This window comes from Phacochoerus africanus, chromosome X (genome assembly GCF_016906955.1).
Source record: "Phacochoerus africanus isolate WHEZ1 chromosome X, ROS_Pafr_v1, whole genome shotgun sequence".
Lineage (NCBI taxonomy): Eukaryota > Metazoa > Chordata > Mammalia > Artiodactyla > Suidae > Phacochoerus > Phacochoerus africanus.
The window spans coordinates 17,006,738-17,032,777 of record NC_062560.1 but is presented as its reverse complement, the minus strand read 5'-3'; the positions used below and the strand labels follow the sequence as shown (position 1 = coordinate 17,032,777).

The 26,040-nt window shown below is 40.9% G+C and overlaps 1 protein-coding gene across 1 annotated transcript in view; it reads left to right on the top strand.

The window, feature by feature from the left end:
* Positions 1–3,595: 3,595 nt before the first annotated feature.
* BEND2 (BEN domain containing 2) overlaps positions 3,596–26,040 on the top strand; it is a 68,034-nt gene continuing 45,589 nt past the window's right edge. Inside the window, exons 1-4 of the mRNA XM_047764152.1 lie at positions 3,596–3,677; positions 7,289–7,471; positions 14,408–14,559; positions 20,758–20,995. Of these exons, the coding sequence (XP_047620108.1) occupies positions 3,596–3,677; positions 7,289–7,471; positions 14,408–14,559; positions 20,758–20,995 (655 nt within the window). The remainder of the gene's footprint in view (positions 3,678–7,288; positions 7,472–14,407; positions 14,560–20,757; positions 20,996–26,040) is intronic.

The following is a 26,040-nucleotide window of genomic DNA, read 5'->3' as shown; positions in this document are numbered from 1 at the left end:
AAACAAAACTCTCAAGAATATAGGAATAACAGCTCCAAGGAACAGCTACTACCTATGGGTCTGATCATGGGCCCAAGAAGGCACAGCTATGGCTGAATGATACAAACCACTGTACTGCTGCACCGGTAGAGCTTGCTGTAAATCGACCCTCGGGAACTTGCCAGGAGTATGCTCTGTAGGGTAAAACGTGTTCCTTTTATAATCTCTCTCCAGCACCCTCTACTGAAAGGAGCATAAATTTTGCCACCGGCAAAGAGGGAGAAAAAAATCCATACCCATTTTGACAGAGCAGGCCAAAAGGTGAATGTGAAGTGGAAGGGGTGTACCAGTGTTAAAAGTTCAGGAAAAAAAATAAACAGAAGTGAAACCAGTGAATCACTGGGGTAGTGATTAGTAAAGGTTTATTTTGCACCCACCAAATGAACAGTGTGCAAACCATGAACACTGAACTGAAACATGGAATGAGACTCAGAGGTCTATTGTTATAAAGCAGCTTATGTAGTATGGAGGCAGTGACTATTCTTCAGATTGATTGGTTATGATATCAGAATTTTCTTATTTTTTTTAATTTATTTTTTTATTTTTTGTGTTTTGTCTTTTTGTTGTTGTTGTTGTTGCTATTTCTTAGGCCGCTCCCGTGGCATATGGAGGTTCCCAGGCTAGGGGTCCAATCGGAGCTGTAGCCACCGGCCTACGCCAGAGCCACAGCAACGCAGGATACGAGCCGCGTCTGCAACCTACACCACAGCTCACGGCAACGCCGGATCGTTAACCCACTGAGCAAGGGCAGGGACCGAACCCGCAACCTCATGGTTCCTAGTCGGATTCGTTAACCACTGCGCCACGATGGGAACTCCAGAATTTTCTTAAATGAAAGTGAATTGGTTAGTGGTCCCCTCATAGCAATTTGGAGGAATAGATTAAGTTTTGCCTGTGATGTTCAGAGGCATAAGCAAGAGCTGACCCAGGTAATGTTAGCCTCACTTGCCTTGCAAAATAAGCAAAATTAAGCTTTGTTTGTGTGTTTTGATAAAAGACACTGGTTTTGTCTGCTCAGGGAATTTTTCAAGTATGGTCTGTGTTTGATTGTGTTGTGAAGGGAGCATAGGGCTTCCTTTCTATTACCCACGTTCCCTGTGCACCCTCTTACCATTTACACCCCTGTACCCCAGGGAAGCATCTCTACATTTATTTCTACCTAAGGAGATAGATACTTTTTTTTTCCCTTTCTTTTTTAGGGCCGCACCTGCGGCATATGGAGGTTCCCAGGCTAGGGATCTAATTGGAGCTGCAGCTGCTGCCTACACCACAGCCACAGCAACTCGGGATCCCAGCCGCGTCTGCGACCTACACCACAGCTCACGGCAACGCCGGATCGTTAACCCACTGAGCAAGGGCAGGGATCGAACCCGCAATCTCATGGTTCCCAGTCGGATTGTTTCCCCTGCACCAGGACGGGAACTACAGATCCTTCCTTCTTACAAGTGAAGAAACTCTCACCCTTCCCCCCAGATGAGGAGTGCACAGTGCCAAGAGTCACTGTGGAACTGATACAGTGAAACGGAACCAAGATTCCAGGCACTGTGCTCGGTACATTATATTTTATAGCATTTAATTCTTAGAACCTTGTGAGGGAAGTACTACTTAAATATAAATAAGATGTAGTGCTTCTCTCCAGGAACTTAGAAGGAGAGAGAGATGTCTACACATATTTCTAATATCAGGCAAAATGTCTTAAGTGCTAAAAGGTGACAGTAACCCCCTGTGGAATCCTAGAGAAGGATTACGGGGGTGGGAGGGGGGTGTGCTGTAGGAAAGTGTCTTGATGCAGATATTATTAGAACAGATGTCCTAATAGAACAAGCTTCAATGGATGTAAAAAATTTCCAGAAGCCATTTAGCAGGAAGTAGAATAACATAAGGGATGCGAGCATGTGCTCTGGGGCTGCGGTAATACGTGTGTTCAAATCATAACTCTGCCACTAGCTTTGTGGCTTTTAGCAAATTAAGGAAACTCTCCAAGCCTCAGTTTTCTCATCTTTAAAATGGGACAGTAATACTGACTTCTTTACAGTGTCGAGGAACACATAAGATCAGACATGTTAAGTGGCTGGCTCGTGCTGAGCACTCGGTCAATCGCAGCTGTTACTACTTAGGGGAGGAAAGAAGCACATTGCTGTTGGAAAACGGCAAGTAAAGAGCGGTGCAGCCGAAGGACAGGGTATAGATTTAATGGGCCTTATTAAGGCCACATTTGGAAAGGTGGTTTATTTCCGGGTTCGTTCCCAAAGCTGATGTTGGACATGGGTGCAAAAACTGGAAAACTTTAGAAAAAGTCTGAACTCAAACCTCTCATATTTTATACTTTTTCTATGATGTCCTTTGTGTGAAGAATACTTATGGAGGGGCCGAATTATCCTGGTGGCTACCAGTTCATTTTGTGTGTGTGTGTGTGTGTGTGTGTGTGTGCGCCTATGGAAAGAAGCAAACAATATATACATACAAGTAGAAAGCGAGGGAGCAAGGCACGACACTTGGCGTCGCCCTCGCCCTCCCCCTCCCCTGCAGTCACGCTCACACGCCCGGCGCTACTGCGCAGCTGCAGAAACCTAGGCGTTTCGCGGGCCTTACATTTGTCGCCTCAGTCGGCTGCAGTTGCACGGTGTGTGCCGCGCGGGTCCGGCCGCAGCGCTGACGCCGATCCTGAGGCGCTCAGAGCTGGGCTCCCCGCCTCACAATGTCTGAGGAGCAGGGTAAGGGTCCCTCCCTAAAGCTGCCCCGCTAGCTTCTGCCTCTCCTTGTCCAGCCTGAGGAAAGGCTCTGACAGGGTCCCACCCGGCGCCCTACACAGGAGACCGCGGGACCCGGCTGATCAGTGGTCACGGCGTGTCTGTTGGTGGCCTCTTGGCCACAGACTCATATTGGTCAGTGTGCGTGTGGGAACCCGGGTGGGCAGAGTCTGGCCTCAATTCCAGGGCGTCCCTGGGGCTCGAGGCCCTCAGTGTGTCTCCATGGTTCATGGCGTTCCAGAGGCTTGAGGTGATCCCGGAGCTTTCGGGGTCCTGGGGTTCCTGGTGTACTAGGGGCTGGAGACGATCTGGGGCTTTTGGGAGTCCCTGAGGTTCATGGCATCCCTGAGGCCGGAGGTGATCTGCGGGTTTCAGGGCCTCAGGGTTCATGGTGTTCCGGGTGCTGGAGGCGATCTGGGGGTCCGGGGATCCCAGGGTTCATGGCATCCCAGAGGCTTGAGGCGATCTGGGGCTTTCAAGTCCTCTGGGTCTGTGGTGTCCTGGAGGCTGGAGGTGATCTGGGACTTTTGGAGTTCCTGGGGTTCATGGCGTCCCCGAGGCTTGAAGTGATCTGGAACCTGCAGGGGGACGCAGGGTTCATGGTGTCTCAGGGGCTCGAGCGGATCTTGGGGCTCTCGGGTCCCCGGGGTTCATGGTGTTCCAGGAACTTGAGGTGACCCCAGAGCTGGCAGCTTCCTGGGGGTTGATGGTGTCTCCGGGGTTGATGGCCTGACCAAGTTTCCGGTGTGAGGGCGGCGGTTCTTTCTGGGACCTCTAGCGGCCGCAGAAGAGTTTCAGCTGTCACCATGCGGCAGGGGGCGCCATCGCGGCTCTTTTCACTCGCGCGCCAGGAGGCAGCGTGGCAGGCTTTGGCGCCGGAGCCGGTGTGTGCGCCCGCGCTTTTTACTTGAACTTTTTTTTCCCAAGGCCTCGTGTGAGCACACGCCACAGTCAGCTGCTGAGCACCGCATGTTGTGCCAGGAAGACGATTTGGCTTGGTGGCTGGGGCACTTTTCGGGAGGAGAGGGTTTGCTTTGCTGGAAGAGCGAGTCTGCACTTGGCAACCTCAGATTTCAGCAGCGCCGCGTGGAGATGTTAGGGGGCGTTCCCACCACCTCATGGGGGTGGGGGTGGGGGGAATGCCAGCTTGTGTGAGCTTTTGAAATTTGGCCACCTTTTTTTTTTTTTTTGGCTGTGCCCGGGGCATGTGGAAGTTTACTGGTCAGGGATCAAACCTGAGCGACCACAGTGACAACACGGAATCCTTAATCCGCTAGGCCACCAGGGAACTCTTGGCCACTTATTTTTTTAAGTTCTTGGTGCTTCCTGGGACAAGTTGATTCTTTTTTTTCTTTCCCTGTTGGAGGAGGTAGGGGTCCAGGAAGGATGAAGCCTCTCAGATGTTATATAGAATTTTTTTTTAACTTTACAACTTTTAAATTTTTTTAGGTTTGTTTTCTTTTAATCGAAGTAACATTGGTTTATAACATGTTTCATGTGTACAATATTATAGTTCTACTTTTGTATATCCTACAGCAGGCTCACCACCACAATTTTATATAAATTTGGAGTTTAAAGAATTGACAAAAGAGCGAGTTGATTCATTATAACATCTTTTGAGATTAAGACGTTGCTTTTGAGGCTTTGTTTGTAACTGCGTTTGATCAAAGACAGGGCAGCCTTGCCGTTTTATGATAAATATGCAAATAAGGATAAAGAAAATAAAGATATATGTGTGGAGAAATCCTTGCACATAGAGCCTCTTCTTTGCATTAAGAGGGCAGATGCAGGAGTCAGAGAACGTTGTAAAAGTGAGGACCTCTGTAAAACAGGGGACCCCTTTTGTGGGTGCTCCAGCCTGCTGTACGGTTAGCACGGTTAGTCAATAGAAAAGACCAATAATTAAGTCTGTCGGAGATCGCTTCCCTCCCTCCCTCCCTCTGCTATCCAGCTTTCCCCAAATTAGGACTGCTCTGGGGTTTTATAATACCAAGTGGTCAGCTGCTTTAATGTTTACAAGTAAAGATTTTATAAGCAATTTTTCTACACATTGTTTTATAAAGCAGTGCATAGCCTCGATTCAGTTCCGAGCCTGGCTGCAGGGAATGCTAGCTGATGGGACACAGTTTTGGTGGTATTATCCCGCATCTGGCTGGCTTTGTCGTCTCTCAAGTTCGATAGGGAGATTTCAAGGGCTGCTTTTTAAGAGCCCTGACAGTAAAGTTAGAAAATGATTGTTCCGTGTATTAACGTACAGTTCACTTAAAAAAACAAACAAACAAAAAACAAAACAACCCCCCCCCCCAAAACAGAGCAGCCTGGCCATTGCAATCTGCCCTATTTTGCTGTGTGTATTCTGTGCAGTAGGCAAGTGAAATGCAGGTGTCAGCCCTGACCATTGTGAACTATGCCTTCTCTGATAAAAATCATGGCAGCTTAGTTCCTTGCACCTTGGGAGCATAATCTTCAAAAACTTACAAATGTTATAATGTCTTAAAAATTTCCTGTGAAGGCTATGTTATATATATATACCTAAAGGAGTTAGTTGGTATTTTGCAAATTAACTGAGAAACCTTAGTGGAGTTGTCAATAACTTTACTAGTAATAGTTTGTAAGAGCTATTGATAGACGAAAACTTGTCTTAAAAATAAAATTTTAGTTGCCTTTGTTATTTTCTTCTTTATTTAGATTATAAAGTCTAAACTTCGTTGTAGAGAATCTTTTTTTTTTTTTTTGGTCTTTTTGCCTTTTTCTTGAGCCGCTCCCATGGCATATGGAGGTTCCCAGGCTAGGGGTCAAATCGGAGCTGTAGCCGCAGGCCTACACCAGAGCCACAGCAACGCGGGATCCGAGCCGCGTCTGCAACGTACACCACAGCTCACGGCAACGCTGGATCCTTAACCCACTGAGCAAGGCCAGGGACCAAACCCGCAACCTCATGGTTCCTAGTCGGATTTGTTAACCACTGCGCCACGACGGCAACTCCAGAGAATCTTAAATACAGAGAACTCTAATGAAGATAATTTTGCCATCCAGAGATCGTGACATAGAGATAACCACTGGTATACTTCCTTCTTCTAGAGATAACCATTGGTTTAGTCCTTTCTGCTCTCAGTTAGGATTATATTGTATTTTTCTGCTCTCTTTCCCCCCTTTCACATTATTTCATAAGCATTTCTGATATTAATAAACATTCTTTTGAGCTGGGGGTCAAGCCACAGCCACTGTAGAAGTAACACTGAGTAGTTATGCTGCAAGGCACACGGGAAGTCCATAGACATTCTTTTGAGATTGTGCTTCTTGGCAATATGTCATTCTCTCATACAGGAATACCATAATTGATTTAACCAATTTTCTTTTCGTTTGGATAATTTTGTAGCTTTTAGGATAAAAGCTATAAATAAATAATTATTATTTCATCAATAAAATAAATTATTTTATTTCATCAAGACTATTAAGTAGAGTTAACTGCAACTCTTTAAACCCAACCCCAAAGTTTTATGGATGAGAAAACAGGCAAAAGAGCAGCTGTGTCTGGCCCAAAGTCCATGATTCTGGATAGCTTGAGAGCCTGAATTGGAACCTACTCCATGTGATTCCTAACTTAGTGCCATTTTCATATCACCTATACTAGCTAATTACTTTAGCCTAATACTTTGGTCCATTTCAAATTAATGTAATGAATCCAAATTATGCAGTGTAGATGTGATCTGCAAGTTAATCCTTCAGTCTTTTGTCCCCCTTCTTTTTCACCTGCATCCTCAGCATGTGGAAGTTCCGAGGCCAAAGACGGAATCTGAGCCACAGCTTCGCCCTATATCACAGCTGTGGCAATGCTGGATCCTTAACCCACTGCACCACACTGGGAACTCTAATACTTCAATCTTAAACATGTTCTTTTTCAGACCAACTTTAAGAAATAAGAAAGCCCATTAATATATTGTGCTATTTTTTCATATTGATTAAAATGATTTAGTGAGTTGATATTTCACATTTAGTTTATTTTGTCTGTTTCACATCTGTGAGATTCAATTTGAATTTAACTTGGTAACATATACTTTTGTACGTTATTTCTACATTGTTTATTATCATAAAGTTTAATATTAATTTTTAGAGAACAAGTTTGGAAATTCATGGTCACCACAAAGTGTGGTTGTGTAACATCAGTTGTGTCACTTAAAAATTAAAAGCATATCATTAAACACATAGTACCTGGACCAGGTGGTCCAGTTTCTTAAATGAGAAGAAATTTATTGCTCTATAGAATTGGAAATTCTAGAAATAATACTATTTGCGTATACATACATATATATTGCAAAACTTCACACTAAGCAATTGATTTCGTAGCTAACTTGCAGTGATTAGAGATATGAAAATATTTAATGCAGTTTTTCAGCTAAATGTTTTTAAATACTCCATAAGTTTATAAGGTAGTTTGCTCTAGAAACTGTTCATTTAATGTGGCACCTAATCTAGGCTTTCTCTTTGCTTATTCTTAGATTATGTCATTATAACTATTGAAGATGACAGTGATGCTGATGATGACGTTGATATTGTGATAATAGAAGAGTCTGATACAGAGGATACTGAGAACACATTTTCCACTGATGAGATATTGACTGTAGAAACAGATTTTCAAGATGACAGTGATAACTCTCAGCAACCATCCCACTTGTCATATGGTAATTTTCTTAAATTTTCTCCTGTTGTGAAATTTCGCTCCCTGGTCCCCATTTTCAGTAAATTGCTTAAATATTCATATACCTTTTACATTAGTTAGTTATTATCGAGCTTCATGATAATAACACCGTATTTTTTTGTGCTTGCATTTTCCCTTCATTCAAGCTTTGTCATGTCTCCTTTTCTATTTCTGTTCTGTGGGGAGTGGGAAGGTAGCCTTGGAAAGCATTGGAGAGAATATATTCTCTGTCTTAAAAATTATTTATAGCAGGTAACTAAAATTTTAACTATTTGGTGACAAAGCACAAACTGAATTGGAGTTCTTATCATGGCTCAGTGCTAGAGAATCTGACTAGTATCCATGAGGATGTGGGTTTAATCCCTAGCCCTTCGCTCAGTGGGTTAAAGATCCAGCATTGCCGTGAGCTGTGGTGTAGGCCAGTGGCTACAGCTCCGATTCAATCCTTAGCCTGGGAACCTCCATATGTCACGGGAGCGGCCCTAAAAAGACCATCAGTCAATCAATCAATCAAAAACATAGCATCATTTACATTAGCACCAAAAAAAGAGTCCATGGAAATTAGAGTCCTCCAACCAGAACTCTAGCTACTTGTCCTTCCAAAGGTTGATTCTCCACCATAATAACAAAGGAAATGCGAGGCTATTCACTTCCTCACTTATACAGGGAGCTAAGAGACATTAACCCCTTGGAACATTCTTTCAGTAGCTACAGGACAATATGCCCTTTGCTTAGAGAATTGAGTTTCCTACTCTTTAAAACCCTGAAATGTTGTTGCTTAGATTGGAGGTCAGCAAACTTTCTCTATAAAGGGCCAGATAGTAAATATTTTAGGATTTGCAGCTGTAAAGGCTCTGTTACAACAACTCAGCTCTGCTGTTGAAACATGAAAACAGCATTATATTAACAGATGGGTATATCTGTGTTTCAGTAAAACTTTATGGACACTGAAATTTGAATTTGCTATAATTTTTCCATTTCATGAAATATTCTTTTTTTTTTTTTAATTTGAAACTTAAAAATTTGGAATAAGAAACATCAAAAAAAAACAAGATCGTTCTTAGCTCTTGGGCTATACAAAAACAGGAGGCGGAGTTCCCGTTGTGGCGCAGTGGTTAACGAAACCAACTAAGAACCATGAGGTTGCGGGTTCGATCGCTGGACTTGCTCAGTGGGTTAAGGATCCAGAGTTGCCGTGAACTGTGGTGTAGGTCGCAGACGCAGCTCGGAACCCGCGTTGCTGTGGCTCTGGTGTAGGCCGGCGGCTACAGCTCCGATTCGACCCCTAGCCTGGGAACCTCCATATGCCATGGGAGCGGCCCAAGAAATGGCAAAAAGACAACAAACAAACAAAAAAAAACAGGAGGCAAGGTGGCTTTGGTCTGCAGGCTGTAGTTTGCCAACCCCAGATCTAACCGATGCCAAAAGTCATTTGATACCACTTGTTATCAGTTTTTTAAAAAAACTATATTCAAGACCAGCAGGATATATTCTTAGTGTATTATCGAGCATCTGACTGACTCCAGCAGCCCTCCTTAGTGAGAAAAGAACTAGACGACGATTTTCAAATGTGGATACCCTTTGACCTATCGTTTCTACTTCTAGGACTTTATCCCATAGAACTACTTGAGTAAGGGCAAGACTGTTGAGCAGCATTCTTTGCAAGAGCAAAACTTTAGAAGTAACTTGAATATCCCTGAATCAGGCACTGGTTAAATAAAGCATGCATGGTCTATCTGCATGATAGGAAACTAAGAAGCTGTTAAAGTGATTGAAGTATACCTAAAGTATTAGTTTGGAAAGACCAATACGTGTTTAGCGGAAAAAGAAGATTGCAGAGTATTTCTGATACCATTTTATCTAACAGAAAAATTGAAAATAGGAGATTTCAGAAAAGGTGGCTGATCATTTGTAAGGATCCAGTTAGCAGCATTAAACAGCCTAATAGCTCTGGCTAAAATTTTCAGTACAGTGTTGATAGTGGTGGTAAGGGCAAGCATTCTTGTCTTGCTCCTAATCTTAGGGGGAAAGATTTTGTCATTCACCATTGAATGTGATGTTAGCTATGGGTTTTCATAAATATCCTTTATCTAGTTGTGGAATTCTACCTCTGCTCCTAGTTTTCTGACAATTTTTATAATGAAATAGTGTTGGATTTTGTCATATGCCTTTTTGGCATCAATTAAGATGATTATGTTTTTTTTTTTCTCCTTTATTCTATTAATGTGATGTGTTACATTGATTGGTTGTCTTATGTTGAACTACCCTTGCATTCCTGGGATAAATCCCTCTTGGTCATGGTGAATAATCCTTTTAATATGTTATTGGATTAGATTTGCTAATATTGTTTTTTTTCAGCCATGCCTCCAGCAGTTCCAAGCCAGGAATCCACCTCAGGTCACAGCAGTGACAACACCAAGTCCTTAGTTGCTAGACCACCAGGCTACTCCTAGATTTGCTAATATTTTGTCATTTTGTTGAGGATTTTTGCATCTATATTCATAAGGAATATTGGTCTGTTTTTCTTTTCTCGTAATATTTTTACCTGGCTTTGGCGTCCAGGTAATTCTGGCCTCGTAGAACGAGTTAGGAAGTGTTCCCTTTTCAGTTTTTTTGAAGAGTTTGAGAAGGATTGATGTGTTAAGAATTCTTCTTTAAATGTATGGTAGAATCCAGCAACGAAGCCCTCAGGTCTAGGCCTTTTCTTTACTGGGAGGTTTGTGATGATTGATTCAATCTCTACTTGTTATAGGTCTATTGAGATTTTCTGTTTTTTTTTCTTGAGTCAGTTTAGCTAATTAATTTTTTAAATTATAAGGACAGATTATCTTCTCATATACCAGTATTAAGCAATTAGAAAATATACAGGAAAAACCCCAATTGATAATGGCTACAAATAAATATTTAAAATTATAAGGAATCAACAAATTAAAAAATAGCAGAACCTATACAAAAGGAAAGCAAATACTTTACTAAAGGTTATAAAAGAAGGCTCGAGTAAGTGGAGAGACACAGATTGTTCCTGGATGAGAAAAAATATGCTAGTGTACCTTTAAAAAAAACCTTGGGAAAATCTGTTTGACAGGTGGTAATTACCATATCAAACCCTAACAAATTTAAAAGTACAATTACCGAAATATTATGATACTAGTTTTGAAATAGGGAGCCAGGTTGAATGCAGTAGAAGCTCATAAACAGAACAAAGAATTTAAAGTTAATATACTGTAGTATATGAATATGAGAAACATATCACATAGTCAATTATGTTGGTACAAATGGTTAACTGTTTGAGGAGGGAGCCTGAATTTTGCCTCACATCACATTTCAGTAATTTCAAGTGGATTAAAGAGTCGAATATCTAGTAAATGGAAGTATGGAAAACTAGAAGAAAATATAGTTGAATGTTTTTTCTAACCCTAGTGAAAGATTGAGTATAGAAGCCTTTGAGAAATCACAGAAATGTTAGTGAATGATGAAATTAAAAACAAAAACCCCTCTCTACCTCAAACATCAGACTGCAAAATCACATCACCATCTGGGAAAAGTATTTGCTGAAAATATACATTTTCCAGAGTTATTATCCTTAAGGTAGCAGACCTCATCCAAATCAAACAACAAACACTGAAACTCCCAATAGGGCAATGAGCAGAGGACACAAAAAAAATAACAAGTCCCAGAACAAGAAATCTTAATAGAGAACATCTGAAAAACAGTCAACTGCATCAGTAACAAGAGAAATTCAAATTAAAGTAGGATACAAAGAGAGGATAGATAAGCTTTCCTCGACCAAATTAGCAATTTTGATGATTCATTTTAATGATAATGAAGAAAAACTATATTGCACTTCTGTGGATTTAATGATAATGAAGAAAAATTATTCGGTTTTCTGTGGATGTAAATTAGTAGAACCTTTTTGGACATTTTGGCAGCACCTATCAGTGGATTTTTCTGCATTTCCATTATAAGGAACTATTCAGAGATGTACACAAATATTCTCATTTGAATGTGTACACGTCATTATGGTAAAATAGTGAGCAATTGAAAGTTGTATAAATGTCTGACAGCAGAAGACAGATAACATATCCTGTGGATATCCACATGATGGAATATTATGCAGGCATTTAAAAATATTTTTAAAATTATAAATGACATACAAAATTGCTCAGAATATATGTCCAGTATGATTCAAACTACTATATAAAATATATTTGGACCAAGAAGAGAAGGAAATAAATCTAAGGGTTATGGAATTTGTTAGTGATGGATTACTTAGGTTCTAAATGTTTTTTATAAAGAGCTTAATTTTAGGTAGACTTTATAGAAATCTATACATATACAAAAATATGCACAAGTCATAAATATGCAGCTTATATGATTTTCCAGTTAACACACACATATAATCAACACCCACACCAAAAAGGAGAAGGTTATGTATGAGCTCTCTAGAACCAGCTCTCACCTCCCTTTCAGTCACTACTCTCTTCCAAGGTAGTACTGTCGTGCCATCTCCCGCCACTGATGCCTTTGGCCTGTCTTTGAGCTTTAGATTAATTCAATCATACGCCCTTCTTTTAGGTTCCTGGATCCAGTTCCAGTGTATGTGCTGGGGCTTCCCACACATCAAGCAATTCCTGGACACCAGCAGGCTGAGGGCTGCACAGGCCGAGGGCTCAGTCTTACCTTACCTCCCCCATACCCCGTACTCCAATCCCAAGGCCAGGCCGTTCATTTTACCTGTGCTTCTGACCAACTTGTTGTACATCAGAGGTTCCCGCAACCTCTTGCTCTGGTTTCATGAATGTGCTAGAGCGGCTCATAGAATTGAGAAACATTTTACTTACTAGAATAATGGTTTAGTGTAAAAGGATGTACCTCTGGAACAGCCAGATGAAAGAGATGCCGAGGGCAGGGTATGGGGAAGGGCACGGAGCTTCCACGCCTCCTCTAGCTTCCCGCTCCTCAATCTCCACGTGTTCAGTGTTCACCAACCCCGAAGCTCACCGAACTTTGTGCTTTTGGGTTTTTACGGAAGCTTCTTTACGCAGTCATGATTCATTACATCATTGGCCAATGTGATCGATTCAACCTCCAGCGCTTCTCCCCTCTTGGAGGGCAAGGGGCCTGGGACTGAAAGGTCCATCCACTTAGTCACGTGGTTGGTTCCTCTGGTAACCAGCCCCTGTCCTTAGGTGATCCACAGGCATTCCAAAAGTAACTTCATTAACACAAGATACCTTAATCACTCTCTCGGCACTTAGAATTTTTAAAAGATTTTAGGAGCTCAGTGCCTGAAACCGGGATAGAGACCAAAGATGTATTTCTTATTATAAATCACGATATCATAGCTATATTCTCTTTTGTATCTAGCTTTTACTTAATGTTAGGGTTGTGAGATTTGTCCTCGTAGTGGGTACCATTAGTTGGTTTATCCTCATTGCTCTGTAGTCTTTCTTGTATGATAACATGACAGTTTATTCTTCGTAGCTTGTATTAGGAAAAAACAAGCAGTTTAAGAAGTAAAAATTGAAGTTAGGGCTTAAACTGGAGGTATTTCAGAATTGAATTTTCCTCACAATATTAGTTTGCATTTATCTAACTTGAGAAACTGTATCTCCTTTGATTTCTTGTTTCTGAGCGTTTGTTCATTCCTATTTGTATCTCCACCATAGCATTAAAGGAAAACAGCAAAGGAGATGAAGCTCAATCCCTTTATTCTGCCTCTCATCACTGCTCTGGCCTAGGGTAGATGAAGGGAATTAGCTCTCTCCTTAATGCTCCTCCTGGTTCAGCGACGCCAGTGTTCAAATTTACAAGATGTGACATGATAGCATTGCACTCAGTGTCTTGTTCTGGTTGCATAGTAGAATGATGCAGAACCATAACTGAGCCTACATAATTCTAGAAGAGTTTTTGGCCTCTATTTCACCTACATTTGTTTAGGTTTATTATAATTCACTGCAGAAACAGTCATAATCTTAGCGCTGAAATGACCTTACACCTAATCGCAACCAGTTTTCACCTGGCAGGAGAGGTGACGTCCTGGGTGGTCTGCCCTGGCTGCACTGTGCCGGGGAGGGGGGGTCTACACCGGAATGGACTCGTGACTCCCATTTGGTGGCCCGCAGCCTCCCCGAGTGAAGAGACTCTGAGCTCCTTTACAAAAGCAGTTAGGACTCCTGCTCTCTTGTAGATTTGCTTCCAGCATTTCCTCTGGAGCCTTTACCTTGTGAGGCATTCACTTCACAATTGCGAACCGTTTGATCTCGATTCTTATTCCTCCATGTGGGCAATAGAGCCCTTTCTTTTTTTTTTTTTTTTGTCTTTTTGCCATTTCTGGGGCTGCTCCCATGGCATATGGAGGTTCCCAGGCTAGGGGTCGAATCGGAGCTGCAGCTGCCAGCCTACGCCACAGCCACAGCAATGTGGGATCCGAGCCTCGTCTGCGACCTACACCACAGCTCACGGCAATGCCGGATCCTTCACTTACTGAGCAAGGGCAGGGATCGAACCCGCAACCTCACGGTTCCTAGTTGGATTCGTTAACCTCTGAGCCATGACGGGAACTCCCAGCCCTTTAATTTTTAAAGGTTTATTCTAAGCCACTAATGGAAAAATTCTTGTTTTGCTGCTCTCTAAAATTCAGTGTAGGAGCTCCTGATGTGTTGCAGTGGGTTAAGGATCTGGTGTTGCCACAGCTGTGGCATAGGTTGCACCTGTGGCTTGGATTCATTCCCTGGCCAGGGAATTTCCATATGCCAGGGGCGGGGGGTGGGGGTGGGGGGATGCTGCTGTAAAAAAAAAAAAAAAAGTTCAGCCAAGACTCCAATTCAACTTGAGATGGCATTTTGAGAACATATCTGTATTAAGTTTCTTAAGGCAGTGAGTGTGCAAAGTAACTTTTTTATGCATTGCTTTTCAGAAGTTGAAGATTTAGTAGTCCTAGGTGACCAAGCAGTTTCACAAATGAACCATCTGGCAACTTTAAAAAGATATAGCCCCAACTCAGCAGAAATGGAGTTTATCCCATTGCCTAAAAAAGGGCGATTGTCTGTTCCTGGAGAGGATAACATGGTTTGTATAGTAAAGTGAAAATCTTTCTTTTTTCTTCATTGTCTTATTTCTTTTCAGTAGATTGAGTTTAATTTCATATCGTGAAATGTACTTATCTAAATTGTATACAGTTCAGTAAGTCTTGACAAATGTGTATACCCAGCCCTCATCAAGATAAAGAACTTTTCCATCATCCCCCAAGTTCCCTTGGGCCTTTCCTCAGTAAGCTCCCATCCCCCTGAACCTTGGAGAAATACCATTCTGCACTTGATCTTAGCCAAAAGGCCGAGAAGCGATAGAAATACCATTCTGATGTTTTTCTCATTACAGATTAATTTTACCTGTTCTAGAACTTTATATAAATACAATGTGCACTTTTTTTGTCTTTTTTTGCTATTTCTTGGGTCGCTCCCGCGGCATATGGAGGTTCCCAGGCTAGGGGTTGAATCAGAGTTGCAGCCACCAGCCTACGCCAGAGCCACAGCAACGCGGGATCCGAGCCGCGTCTGCAACCTACACCACAGCTGACGGCAACGCCAGATTGTTAACCCACTGAGCAAGGGCAGGGACCGAACCCGCAACTTCATGGTTCCTAGTCGGATTTGTTAACCACTGCCCCACGACGGGAACTCCTGTGCACTCTTTAATATCAAAGTCTCTCTTCCTTAAAGTTCGGAAATCCATCTGATTGGAGCAAGATTTCATTCCCTTTTATTGATAAGTAATATTAGTCCACTGAATGAATACCTATAATTTGTTTATCTGTTCTACTTTAGATGGATGTTAGGGTTGTTTCCAGGTTTTTGTTTTTTTTTTTTTTTGCTTTTTAGGGCCGCACTCACGGCATATGGAGGTTCCCAGGCTAGGGGTCTAATCAGAGCTGTAGCTGCCAGCCTACACCAGAGCCACAGCAACATGGGGTCTGAGCCGCGTCTGCAACCTACACCAGAGCTCACAGCAACACCCAACACCAGATCCTTAACCCACTGAGCGAGGCCAGGGATTGAACCCTCATTCTCATGGTTCCTAGTCAGATTCGTTAACCACTGAGCCACGACGGGAACTCCTGTTTCCAGTTTTGAGCTATTATGAGTAAAGTGGCTATGAACATTATTATAGCAGTCTCTTTATGAACATATGTTTACATTTAATTTGGGTGAATGCTCAGGAGTGGAAATACTGGGTCACATTCTAGATTAATGTTTACAAGAAACTGCCAAACAGTTTTCCAAAGTGATTGTACTGTTTTACATTTCCATCATATTCTGCTATGCTTCTAAATCTCTGAAGCTGAATACAATAGATTATTAAACTATATATTATTAAGCTTAACAAAAAATGCATTTATTTACTTATACAAGGATGAGGATAGTAACACCACCTAATTAGTACAGGCAATTCTCTTAACTTCTTTCAGCCCCATTATTTTAATCCTTGGGGATGTTATTTGCCTCCCAAGAGTCATGATTTCTGACATAATTATGCAAAAGCATTTTGAAAATCATAAAGCATTATAGAAGGGTAAGATGACAATATTGTCTTTTACAATTACAAATCTATATTATAATTCCATGTAATTTTTAGTGCCAAGTAAGTTTGTAAGTAGGGCTAATTCAGATAACTTAAAAAGCAAAGATGTTGATAACTACTTGGTATATTTCTATTAAAGTCATCCTTATACTCTATAATTCATCCTTAGGATAGTTATTGTAATTAAATCCAATGGTTATGTGCTGCCTGTTTACTTATTTATATTCTGTTTCATTCATTGTCTTAGAGATAAAAAAATAGGTGCTTAAAGAAAAATAAGTGTTTCCTGTTTTGTCCACAGAGTGTCACTCTTAGATTATTTGAAAATTACAAGCCACATACCATTTGGTTCTTTGTGGTTAGAAATATGTGCTTTTAAAGCAGGTCTGGTGCCAGATTATTAGAAGACTAGTCTTTCTACCCTGAAGTGCATACGGGTTAAGCTTGATGGAAAATATTGTCTTAAAAGCAGTTGGGTTAATGAGAAAACAGTTCTGCCAGTGTCTTTCCATATTATTGTAGTGATCACAATGGGCAGAGATCCTTTAGGCCTTTGGAATTTCTTAAAGGTGAAATTGAAGTCCTCAAAGTTTTCTTTCAGTTCTTTCTTTCATATTTTCTTTTGGTTTATTAATATATCCTTCCTATACAAGGACGTGAATACCTAATTGTGAAGAAAGTAATAGCGTCATTAAGAATCTACATCAGTCTGAATATTTATATAATATTAATTGATAATTGCAAATATACTCACCTTTACTATCATCGTGTAACTGTGGAGTTACTCTGAACTTGTGAGCCCAAGGAATATTTCTCTCACATGAGCACTTAACCATTTTCTTTCTTTCTTTTCCTCATCTAAAAAAGTTCATAACAGTTTTATATCCTGTTTTAGTAGCTTTGTAATTTTTGAAATAGTTTTAGATTTATGGAAGAGTTGCAGAAGTATTACAGAGTTCTTGTGTATAACTTCACACAACTTCCCTTACTGTTAACTTACTTGTATAACAAAGTTATGGTAATTATATAACCACCGTACAGTTTTCAAAACCAGGATATTAACATTGGTACAGTGCTATTAGCTAAATTGCATCCTTGTTTGAATGTCACCATCCACTTTCCCCTACCTCATTTTCCTGTTCCAGGGTACAATTTAGTATTGCACGTTGAATTTGGTTTTGTCTCCTTAGTTTTGTCTGATCTGTGACAACTTCTCATTCTTTCCTTGTCTTTCATGACCTTGGATTTTTTTTTTTTCTTTTTAGGGCCACACCTGCGGCATGTGGAAGTTCCCAGGCTAGGGGTGGAATTGCAGCTGCAGCTGCTGGCCTACGCCACGACCACAGCAATGCAGGATCTGAGCCGTATCTGCAGCCTACACCACAGCTGGATCCTTAACCCACTGAATGAGGCCAGGGGTGGAATCCTGGACACTAGTTGGATTTGCAACCTGCTGAGCCACAACAGGAACTCCGCCCTTGGCATTTTCGATAAGTGTACTGATCGGTTATTTGTAAAATGTCTCCTGATTATGGCGTGTCTGATATTTTCTCTCGATTGAGATTGTGCATTTTTGCAAGAACCCCACACGAAGCATGTTGTCTCCTCATTGAATCATATTAGGAGTGCAAGGTGTCTTGTCTATATATCTTTTTATTGGTGATGTTAACATCCATTACCTGGTTAACATGGTGTCTTCTGGATTTCTTTCACTGTAAGTTACTATTTTTCCTTTGTAATAAATATCTTGGGTGAGAGTGTACTTTGAGACTATGCAAATATCCTTTCCTAAACTTTTTGCCTTGGTTTGAGTTAGCTCACGGATTTTTACCAGCAACGTTTGGTACTGTGGTGTTTGCCTAATGGTGACTTTTTTTTTGGCCATACTCACCACATGTTGGTATCTCCTGGGCCAGGGATCAAACCCGTGCCGCAGCAGCAACCTGAGCCACTGCAGTGACAATGCTGAATCCTTAACCCCCGAACCACAAGGGAACTCCTGATGGTGACTTTTTATTTCCCCTTTTCCTTTGTATTTCTTTTATTTTTTTAAATTTTTATTTATTTATTTTTGGTCTTTTTGCCATTTCTTGGGCCGCTACTGTGGCATATGGAGGTTCCCAGGCTAGGGGTCGAATCGGAGCTGTAGCTGCCAGCCTACGCCAGAGCCACAGCAACGTGGGATCTGAGCCATGTCCAAGACCTACACCACAGCTCACAGCAACGCCGGATCGTTAACCCACTGAGCAAGGTCAGGGATCGAACCCGCAACCTCATGGTTCCTAGTCGGATTCGTTAACCACTGAGCCACGATGGGAACTCCTCCTTTGTATTTCTTAATTGGAATTGATTTACAAGGAATAACTGTCCCTTCTTCCCCATTTATTTATTGCTTCAATTATATATTTTATATCAATATGGGCTCATGGACATTTATTGTATTATATAAATTGTAATCCAACATTATCATTATTTTGTTGATCAAATTTTCCAGCCTTGGCTATTATGAGCTCCTTCCAGTTGGCTCCTGTGACCTTTTGACATGCCCTTACTTTTTTTTTTGGAGCAATTCCTTATTTCCTGACAGCACAAGGTGTTTTAGCCTCATTTATACTGTCCCTCTTTCAGCCCTGGAATTCACCTTTCTTCAAGGAGCTTTGGTTCCTTTTATTGAAGAGTGGTATTTAGAAACCAAGATGTGGACACTAGGTGTGTTCATTTCTACTCTTGTGTTATTGCTCTTAGGCCCTCTCAGTGGACAGAGCTAGGAAATAAATGTTTAATAATCTATGCATACATATACATGTATATTTCTATATGTTTTAGTATGTATTATAAAGTATGCATTCACACTGATATTCAGGAGTTTTCTTTTTTACATTTTATTGAAGTACAGTTGAATTACAATGTTGTGATAATTTCTGCTGTACAACAAAGTGATTAAGTTAGACATGTAAACACATCCATTCTTTTTCAGATTCTTTACCCATATAGACTCTCACAGAATATTGGGTAGAGTTTCCTGTGCTCTATAGCAGTTCTCCATTGGCCAAACATTCCATGTACCACAGTGTGCATATGCCAATCCCAAACTCCCAGTCCAGCCCTTCCCCTAGGAGCTTTTCTTAAACTTAGGTTTTTATATAGTAACTTTCTTCCTTTAGCTCCCTTTTTAATCAGCTCTTACCTTTTTCATTCTCATGAATGTAGGTTTTGGTTTTATTTTATCTCTGCTTTGTCTTGTTAGATTCTGAAAACCTTTTGGAATGCAGGTAAAAAAGAAAAGTAATTAAAATAAATATGTAGGCGTTCCTGCTGAGGCACAGTGAGATCTGCAGTGTCTCTGGAGCACTGGGGCGCAGGTTTGATCCCTGGCCTGGCACAGTGGGTTAAGGATCTGGTGTTGCTGCAGCTGCGGCGTTAAGTCACAACTGTGGCTCAGATCTGATCCCTGGCCCAGCAATTCCATATGCCGCAGAGTGGCTCCATACACCACAGGGCAGCCAAACAACAACAGCAAAATAAATAAATATAGAAAGTGTTATTTTTTTCTAGTATTTTATTTGGCTCCTAGAGATATTAAGCATTGACTTACTTATTTTTATATTAATAGGAGAGCAATGCATCTGAAGTTTTCTTTAATGAAAATCATCGAAACCAGCTTATGGAATTCCAACACCATTGCCAGGTATCGAAGTTGTCACTTAAAAGTAGTTTTCCAAAATATTGAGCTAAAATTTTCATTACCTCATTTAATGTCGTTGTACTATTAACAGAAATTTTCTTATGCCAAGTTCTGTATGATTATCATTCTGTTGTGATACATTTAAAAAAAAATCGCTACTTGAAACAACTTCCTTAGGTGAAAAACTTGAAATAAAAATATGGCTTTTGTAGTTTATAAAAAAATAGCCCATTACTGGTCACATACAGTCAAGTCTCTTTCATCTAGACTTTTCAATATTGAATTTCTCTGACATTTCTTTTAAGGAAATTGGCTGATTTGCATGACATTTATTACACCTAAATGCATTATCAAGATATTGCAATTAAAACGAAATGGCCACCCAGCAGTGTTTCTTAAAGAGTACACCTTGCATAGTTTTGAGGGGATTTTGTACAATTGACATGTTGGTAGAGATTGATAGAGTAGGTCCTTATCAAGGAGTTTGTGAGCTGCATACCCTAGAAGTAATGAACGTTCGTGAAAAGATACATGTTTCTTAACACTTAAAGTTTCTTGAATACAACCAACTAACATACTTTGAAAAGTAAAAAAAAAAAAAAAATCATTATTTTCGGGAGGAGAAGTGGAAAACACTTAGACGGGAAGGGATCCATCTCCTGGAGAAGGAGGTGCAGAGGCTGGGAACGCAGGGGCGACGTAGGGGGCTGCGGTTTGGAGCACGGCTCGCCCAGCCTGCTTTCCATCAGCACCCGCGACCAGCCAGGCTGACACTGCTCCGCCAGGAACTTCTGTGCGGATGGTGGGATGGAGCGTCTGTGCTAAGAGGTGCCCAGGTTGCAAAGTCACAGCCCTAAGGGATGGGCCAGAAAGGATCCTCTCCGTTTGTCGTGATGTGCCAGCCGCCGCCCTCCTTTCTTCAGCGCCTTCCCTCGCCGGTCCAGACCCCAGGGTGCAGCGCTTGCGTCTTGCCCTTTTGTGTTCTTGCCCGGCATCCCCTTTAGCAAAGCCCCAGCCCTCCGCAGCTGGGAAGCAGAGGGGACGGCCTGTGCTGGGGAGCGGGCCGCCCCTGCCTGGTGATCCTCCGACAACCCCCATCCTTGCCTCTCACTTCGTGGGGGAAGAGGAGGGCCTGGAGAAGAAATGCCCTCCAAGTCCCGACTCCTCTCCCCACTGGGGCCAACAAACGTGCCTGGATCCAGCTCTCTGCCGACCTCTCTCCCGACCCTTTGAATGGGAAAGGTGTTTTCCTCGGTCAGGCCAACACCGCCTCTGGTTTCTGCATCTGACCCTCCTTCCCTGGGCTCAGACACCTCCCTTTGTTAGCCATTTCTCTCTCTCTCCTGTATCTTCAGCCTCTGTCTCTATCACTCTCAGCATATTCATTCTCCTACAGTTTTTTTTTTTTTAAAAATCACTTATTTTGGCTTCCCATCCCTCTTTAGCTGTCATCCTCCCTCTCTCCTTCCTTTCATAACCCAGCTCTTTGAATGTCATTTGTATTTACTATCTAAACATCTGACTTCCTGATTTTGTTTTTGTTTTTTTGTCTTTTTGCCTTTTCTAGGGCTGTACCCTCGGCATATGGAGGTTCCCAGGCTAGGGGTCTAATCGGAGCTGTGGCTGCTGGCCTTCACCACAGCCACAGCAACGCAGGATCTGAGCCGCGTCTGCGACCTACACCACAGCTCACGGCAATGCCGGATCCTTCACCCACTGAGCAAGGGCAGGGATCGAACCCACAACCTCATGGTTCCTAGTTGGATTCGTTAACTACTGAGCCACGATGGGAACTCCCTGACTTCCTGTTTTTATCTGTCTCTTTTTCTAAATCATGAAAATAAGATGTGCACTTGGTTCAAAGAAAAGTTAAACAGTAGAGAGTGACAAAACATGAAAGTCTTTTCCTCTTTACCCTCAGCCCTATACCTTGGAGGTAACCACTTTTATTTTATGTATTTATTTTTTATGATTTTTATTTTTTTCCATTATAGCTGGTTTACAGTGTTTTGTCAATTTTCTACTGTACAGCAAGGTGACCCAGTTACACATACATGTATACATTCTTTTTTCTCATATTATCATGCTCCATCATAAGTGACCAGACATAGTTCCCAGTGCTCCACAGCAGGATCTCATTCCTAATCCATTCCAAAGGCAATAGTCTGCATCTGTTAACCCCAAGCACCCCATCCATTCCACTCCCTCCCCCCCCCCAGGCAGCCACAAGTCTATTCTCCAAGTCCATAAGTTTCTTTTCTGTGGAAAGGTTTATTTGTGCCATATATGAGATTTCAGATATAAGTGATGCCATATGGTATTTGTCTTTCTCTTTCTGACTTATTTCACTCAGGATGAGAGTCTCTAGTTCCATCCATGTTGCTGCAAATTGTTCTTTTTTATGGCTGAGTAGTATTCCATGTGTATATATACCACATTTTCCTAATCCAGTCATCTGTCGATGGACACTTGGGTTATTTCCTTGTCTTGGCTATTGTGAATAATGCTGCAATGAACATAGGGGTGCATGCATATTTTTCAATGAATGTTTTGTCTGGATATATGCGCAAGAGTGGGATTGCTGGGTCATATGGTAGTTCTATGTATGGTTTTCTAAGGTACCTCCATGTTGTTCTCCATAGTAGTTGTATGGTAACCACTTTTAATAGTCTTGATCTTCTTCTGCTTTTTGGCCACATCCTAGGCATGCTCAAGTTCCCAGGCCAGGGTTCAGACCCACACCACACAGATCCTTAACCCACTGTGCTACCAGGAAACTCCAGTAGTCTCCATTTTAAATTATTGTGATTTCTACCATTATACAAATAATATACTCTATTTCATTTTGTGTTAACTTTTGGTGTTAACTATTAACTTACCACTGTGAAAGGTAAGAACTTTAGCTCTTTCATTTTCCCCACTCTGAAATTAGTTATACTGTTATTTGTACTTCTTTTAATGCTTACTGTTAATTTTCACTAATAAGCTTCCATTACCTCTTCTGGCAGATTTACAAGGCTGTCCTTTAACAGTAATCATGCCCCATCATATAAGAAGTAGAAATTAGCATTCCATACACTATCCCCTATTTATCTTCCTTTTAACACCCACTTCTCACATTCCTAACACTGTCAAAGTTTATGAACTCTGTTCCATAGACTATCAGTAAGCCTTCCATGTTTTAGATATGTTATTTCTAAAAATCAAACACAATCAGTGCTTAGAATACTAGTATTTGTTAACATTATTTTCTATAAAACTAAATAATGTCATTGACCTCGGAGGATAACAAATATAATTTTTTTTAAAACCGAAGCAATAATTGACATACAACATGATGTTGATTTCAGGTGTACAACATAATGATTCACCATTTTATACATTGCAGAATGATTAGTACAATGTCTAGTTATCTGTCACCATACAGAGTTATAAATTTTTTTCTTGTAATGACAACTTTTAAGATTTACTTTCTTGTAACTTTCACATTTGCGATACAATGTTATTGACTATAGTCCCCATGATGTACATTCCGTCTCCATAACTTATTTATTTTATTACTAATAGTTTGTATCTCTTGATCCCCTCTATCCATTTTGCCTACCATCTAATACCACTCCTCTCTGGCAACCACCAACCTGTTTTTTGTATCTGCGAGTTTTGTTTTGTTTATTCATTTTGTTTATTAGAGTCCACATAGGAGTGAAATCATATGGTATTTGTCTTTCTCTGGCTTATTTTATTTAGCAGTTCATGTTGTCACAAATGGCAAGATTTCATTCTTTTTTACATATATCTGTCTATCCCACATCTTCTTTATTCATTCATTCATTGATGGACAATTATGGTGTTTCCACATCTTGGCTGTTGCAAATAATGCTGCAGTGTACCATAGTGGGGGATGCATGCATCTTTTCGAATTAGTGTTTTTGTTTTCTTCAGACAAATATCCAGAAGTGGAATTGCTGGATCATGTCGTAGTTGTAGTTTTAGTTTTTTGAGGAACCCCCACACTGTTTTCAGTAGTGGCTATGCCAGTTTCTATTCCCACCCGCAGTGCAAGAGGGTTCTCTTTTCTCTGCATCTTCACCAACTCTTGTTATTTCTTGTCCTTTTGGTAGTAGGAATTCTGGCAGTTGTAAGGTGATATCTAATTGTGGTTTTGATTTGCATTTCCCTGATGATTGGGTATGTTGAGCATCTTTTCATGTGCCTGTTGGCCATCTGTATGTCTTCTTTGGGAAAATGTCTATTAAGTCCTCTGCCCATTTTTTAATTGGCTTGCTTGATTTTTGTTATTGTGTTGCATGAGTTCTTCATATATTTTGGATATTAACCTTTTATCAGATATATAATTTTCAAGGATCTTTTTCCATTCACTAGGTTCCCTTTTATTTTGTTGATGGTTTCCTCCATTGTGAAGAAGCTGTTTCATTTAGTGTAGTCTCATTTGCTTAGTTTTGCTTTTGTCGCCGTTGCCTTTGGAGTCAGATCCAAAAATGCATTGCTGAGACTGACCTCAAAGAACTTTCTGTGTTTTCTTCTAGGAGTTTTATGATTTCTGGTTTTACATTCAAGTGTCTAATCCATTTTGAATTAATTAAGAAATATAATCCTATGATTAAGAAATATAATCTTCTGTTGCGAATTCTCTCCTATTCAGTGTCCTAAGTGTCAACGTCAGTGGATTCTCTCCTGTATTCTGCCAGCACTCAAAATCATGGCATAACCTAGTTGGCTTTCTCTTTATACTATGGCTTCATTTGTCTAAATTTTTTCTTATTTAGAAGCTTTTTTTCTTCTTTTTTCTTTTTTCTTTTTTTGTAGGGCCGCACTGCGGCATATGGAAGTTCCCAGGCTAGGGGTCGAATTGGAGCTGCAGCTGCTGGCCACAGCCACAGCAACACGGGATCCAAGCGGTGCCTGTGACCTACATCACAGCTCATGGCAACGCCGCATCCTTAACCCACTGAGCGAGGCCAGGGATGGGTCCTGCATCCTCATGGATACTAGTCAGGTTTGTTTCTGCTGAGCCACAGTGGGAACTCCAGAAATTTTTTTTTTTTTTCTTTTGGAGTTTTTGCTGACTATTTATGTATGTTTGTATGTTGAAAGAAGAAAGATGCCTTTTTCATCTCTTTGCTGGGAATTTTGAGCTTCAGAGTCTTTCTTTATGTTGAATGCAATCTGTTTTCTTCGTAAATTTCTTTTTCATAAACCCCTCCTATTCTAATTTGAACCAATTACTTTATAGGCACAACTGTCATCTCAGTACTTTTTTCGATTGCCTGCTGTTTCATGGATCCCATGGCTTCCTCATCCTGGATTCCCCTATTGTTTTCTTCTTAATTTTCCTGAGTAACTTCTCCTTAAAGATAGCTTTTTTTTTTTTTTTGTCCTCAAAAGGGTGCAAAGGAGTTAAATTTCCTGATTCTTTGCCTATCTGAAAATTTCTTCATGTCCCTTTATGTTTCTTATGTCCCATATTTGTCCCTTTTGTTGACTATGTAATTCTAGGTTCAAAATTACTTTCCCATAGAAATTCTATTCTAGCATCCAGGACTCTTGAGAAGTCTGTTAGTATTGACTTTTTATAGGTTAATTGTTTTCTCTGTCTTTGGAAACTTTTAGAATCTCTTTTCCCTGTATCCAGCTTAGCACTACATGGGTCCTTTCAATTTGAAGTTTGGTGCCATTCTTTAGCTATGGTAGAGTTTTTTCTCCATTTCTTTCTTTTCATATACAGTTTCCTCTATCTGGAATGATTTTTAGTTGGTTGTGACAACTCCAAAATCCATGTTGCTTAATTTTTATCTTGTTTTCTCTCCTTGGCTTATGTACAGTGTTCTGAGAGATATCCTTCACTTTGTTTTCCTGATGTTCTATTTTTATTTATTTTTATTAAATTGTAGATGATTTACAATGTTGTGACCATTTCCGGTGTATAGAAAAGTGGCCCAGTTACACACACACACACACACACACACACACACACACATTCCTTTTATTTTTTCTTTTTTTTTTGTCTTTTTGCCTTTTTCTAGGGCCACTCCTGTGGCACATAGAGGTTCCCAGGCTAGGGGTCTAATCGGAGCTGTAGCCACTGGCCAACTCCAGAGCCACAGCAACGCAGGATCCGAGCCACATCTGCGACCTACACCACAGCTCATGGCAATTCCAGATCCTTAACCCACTGAGCAAGTCCAGGGATTGAACCTGCAACCTCATGGTTCTTAGTCGGATTCGTTAACCACTGAGCCACGACGGGAACTCCCCACATTCCTTTT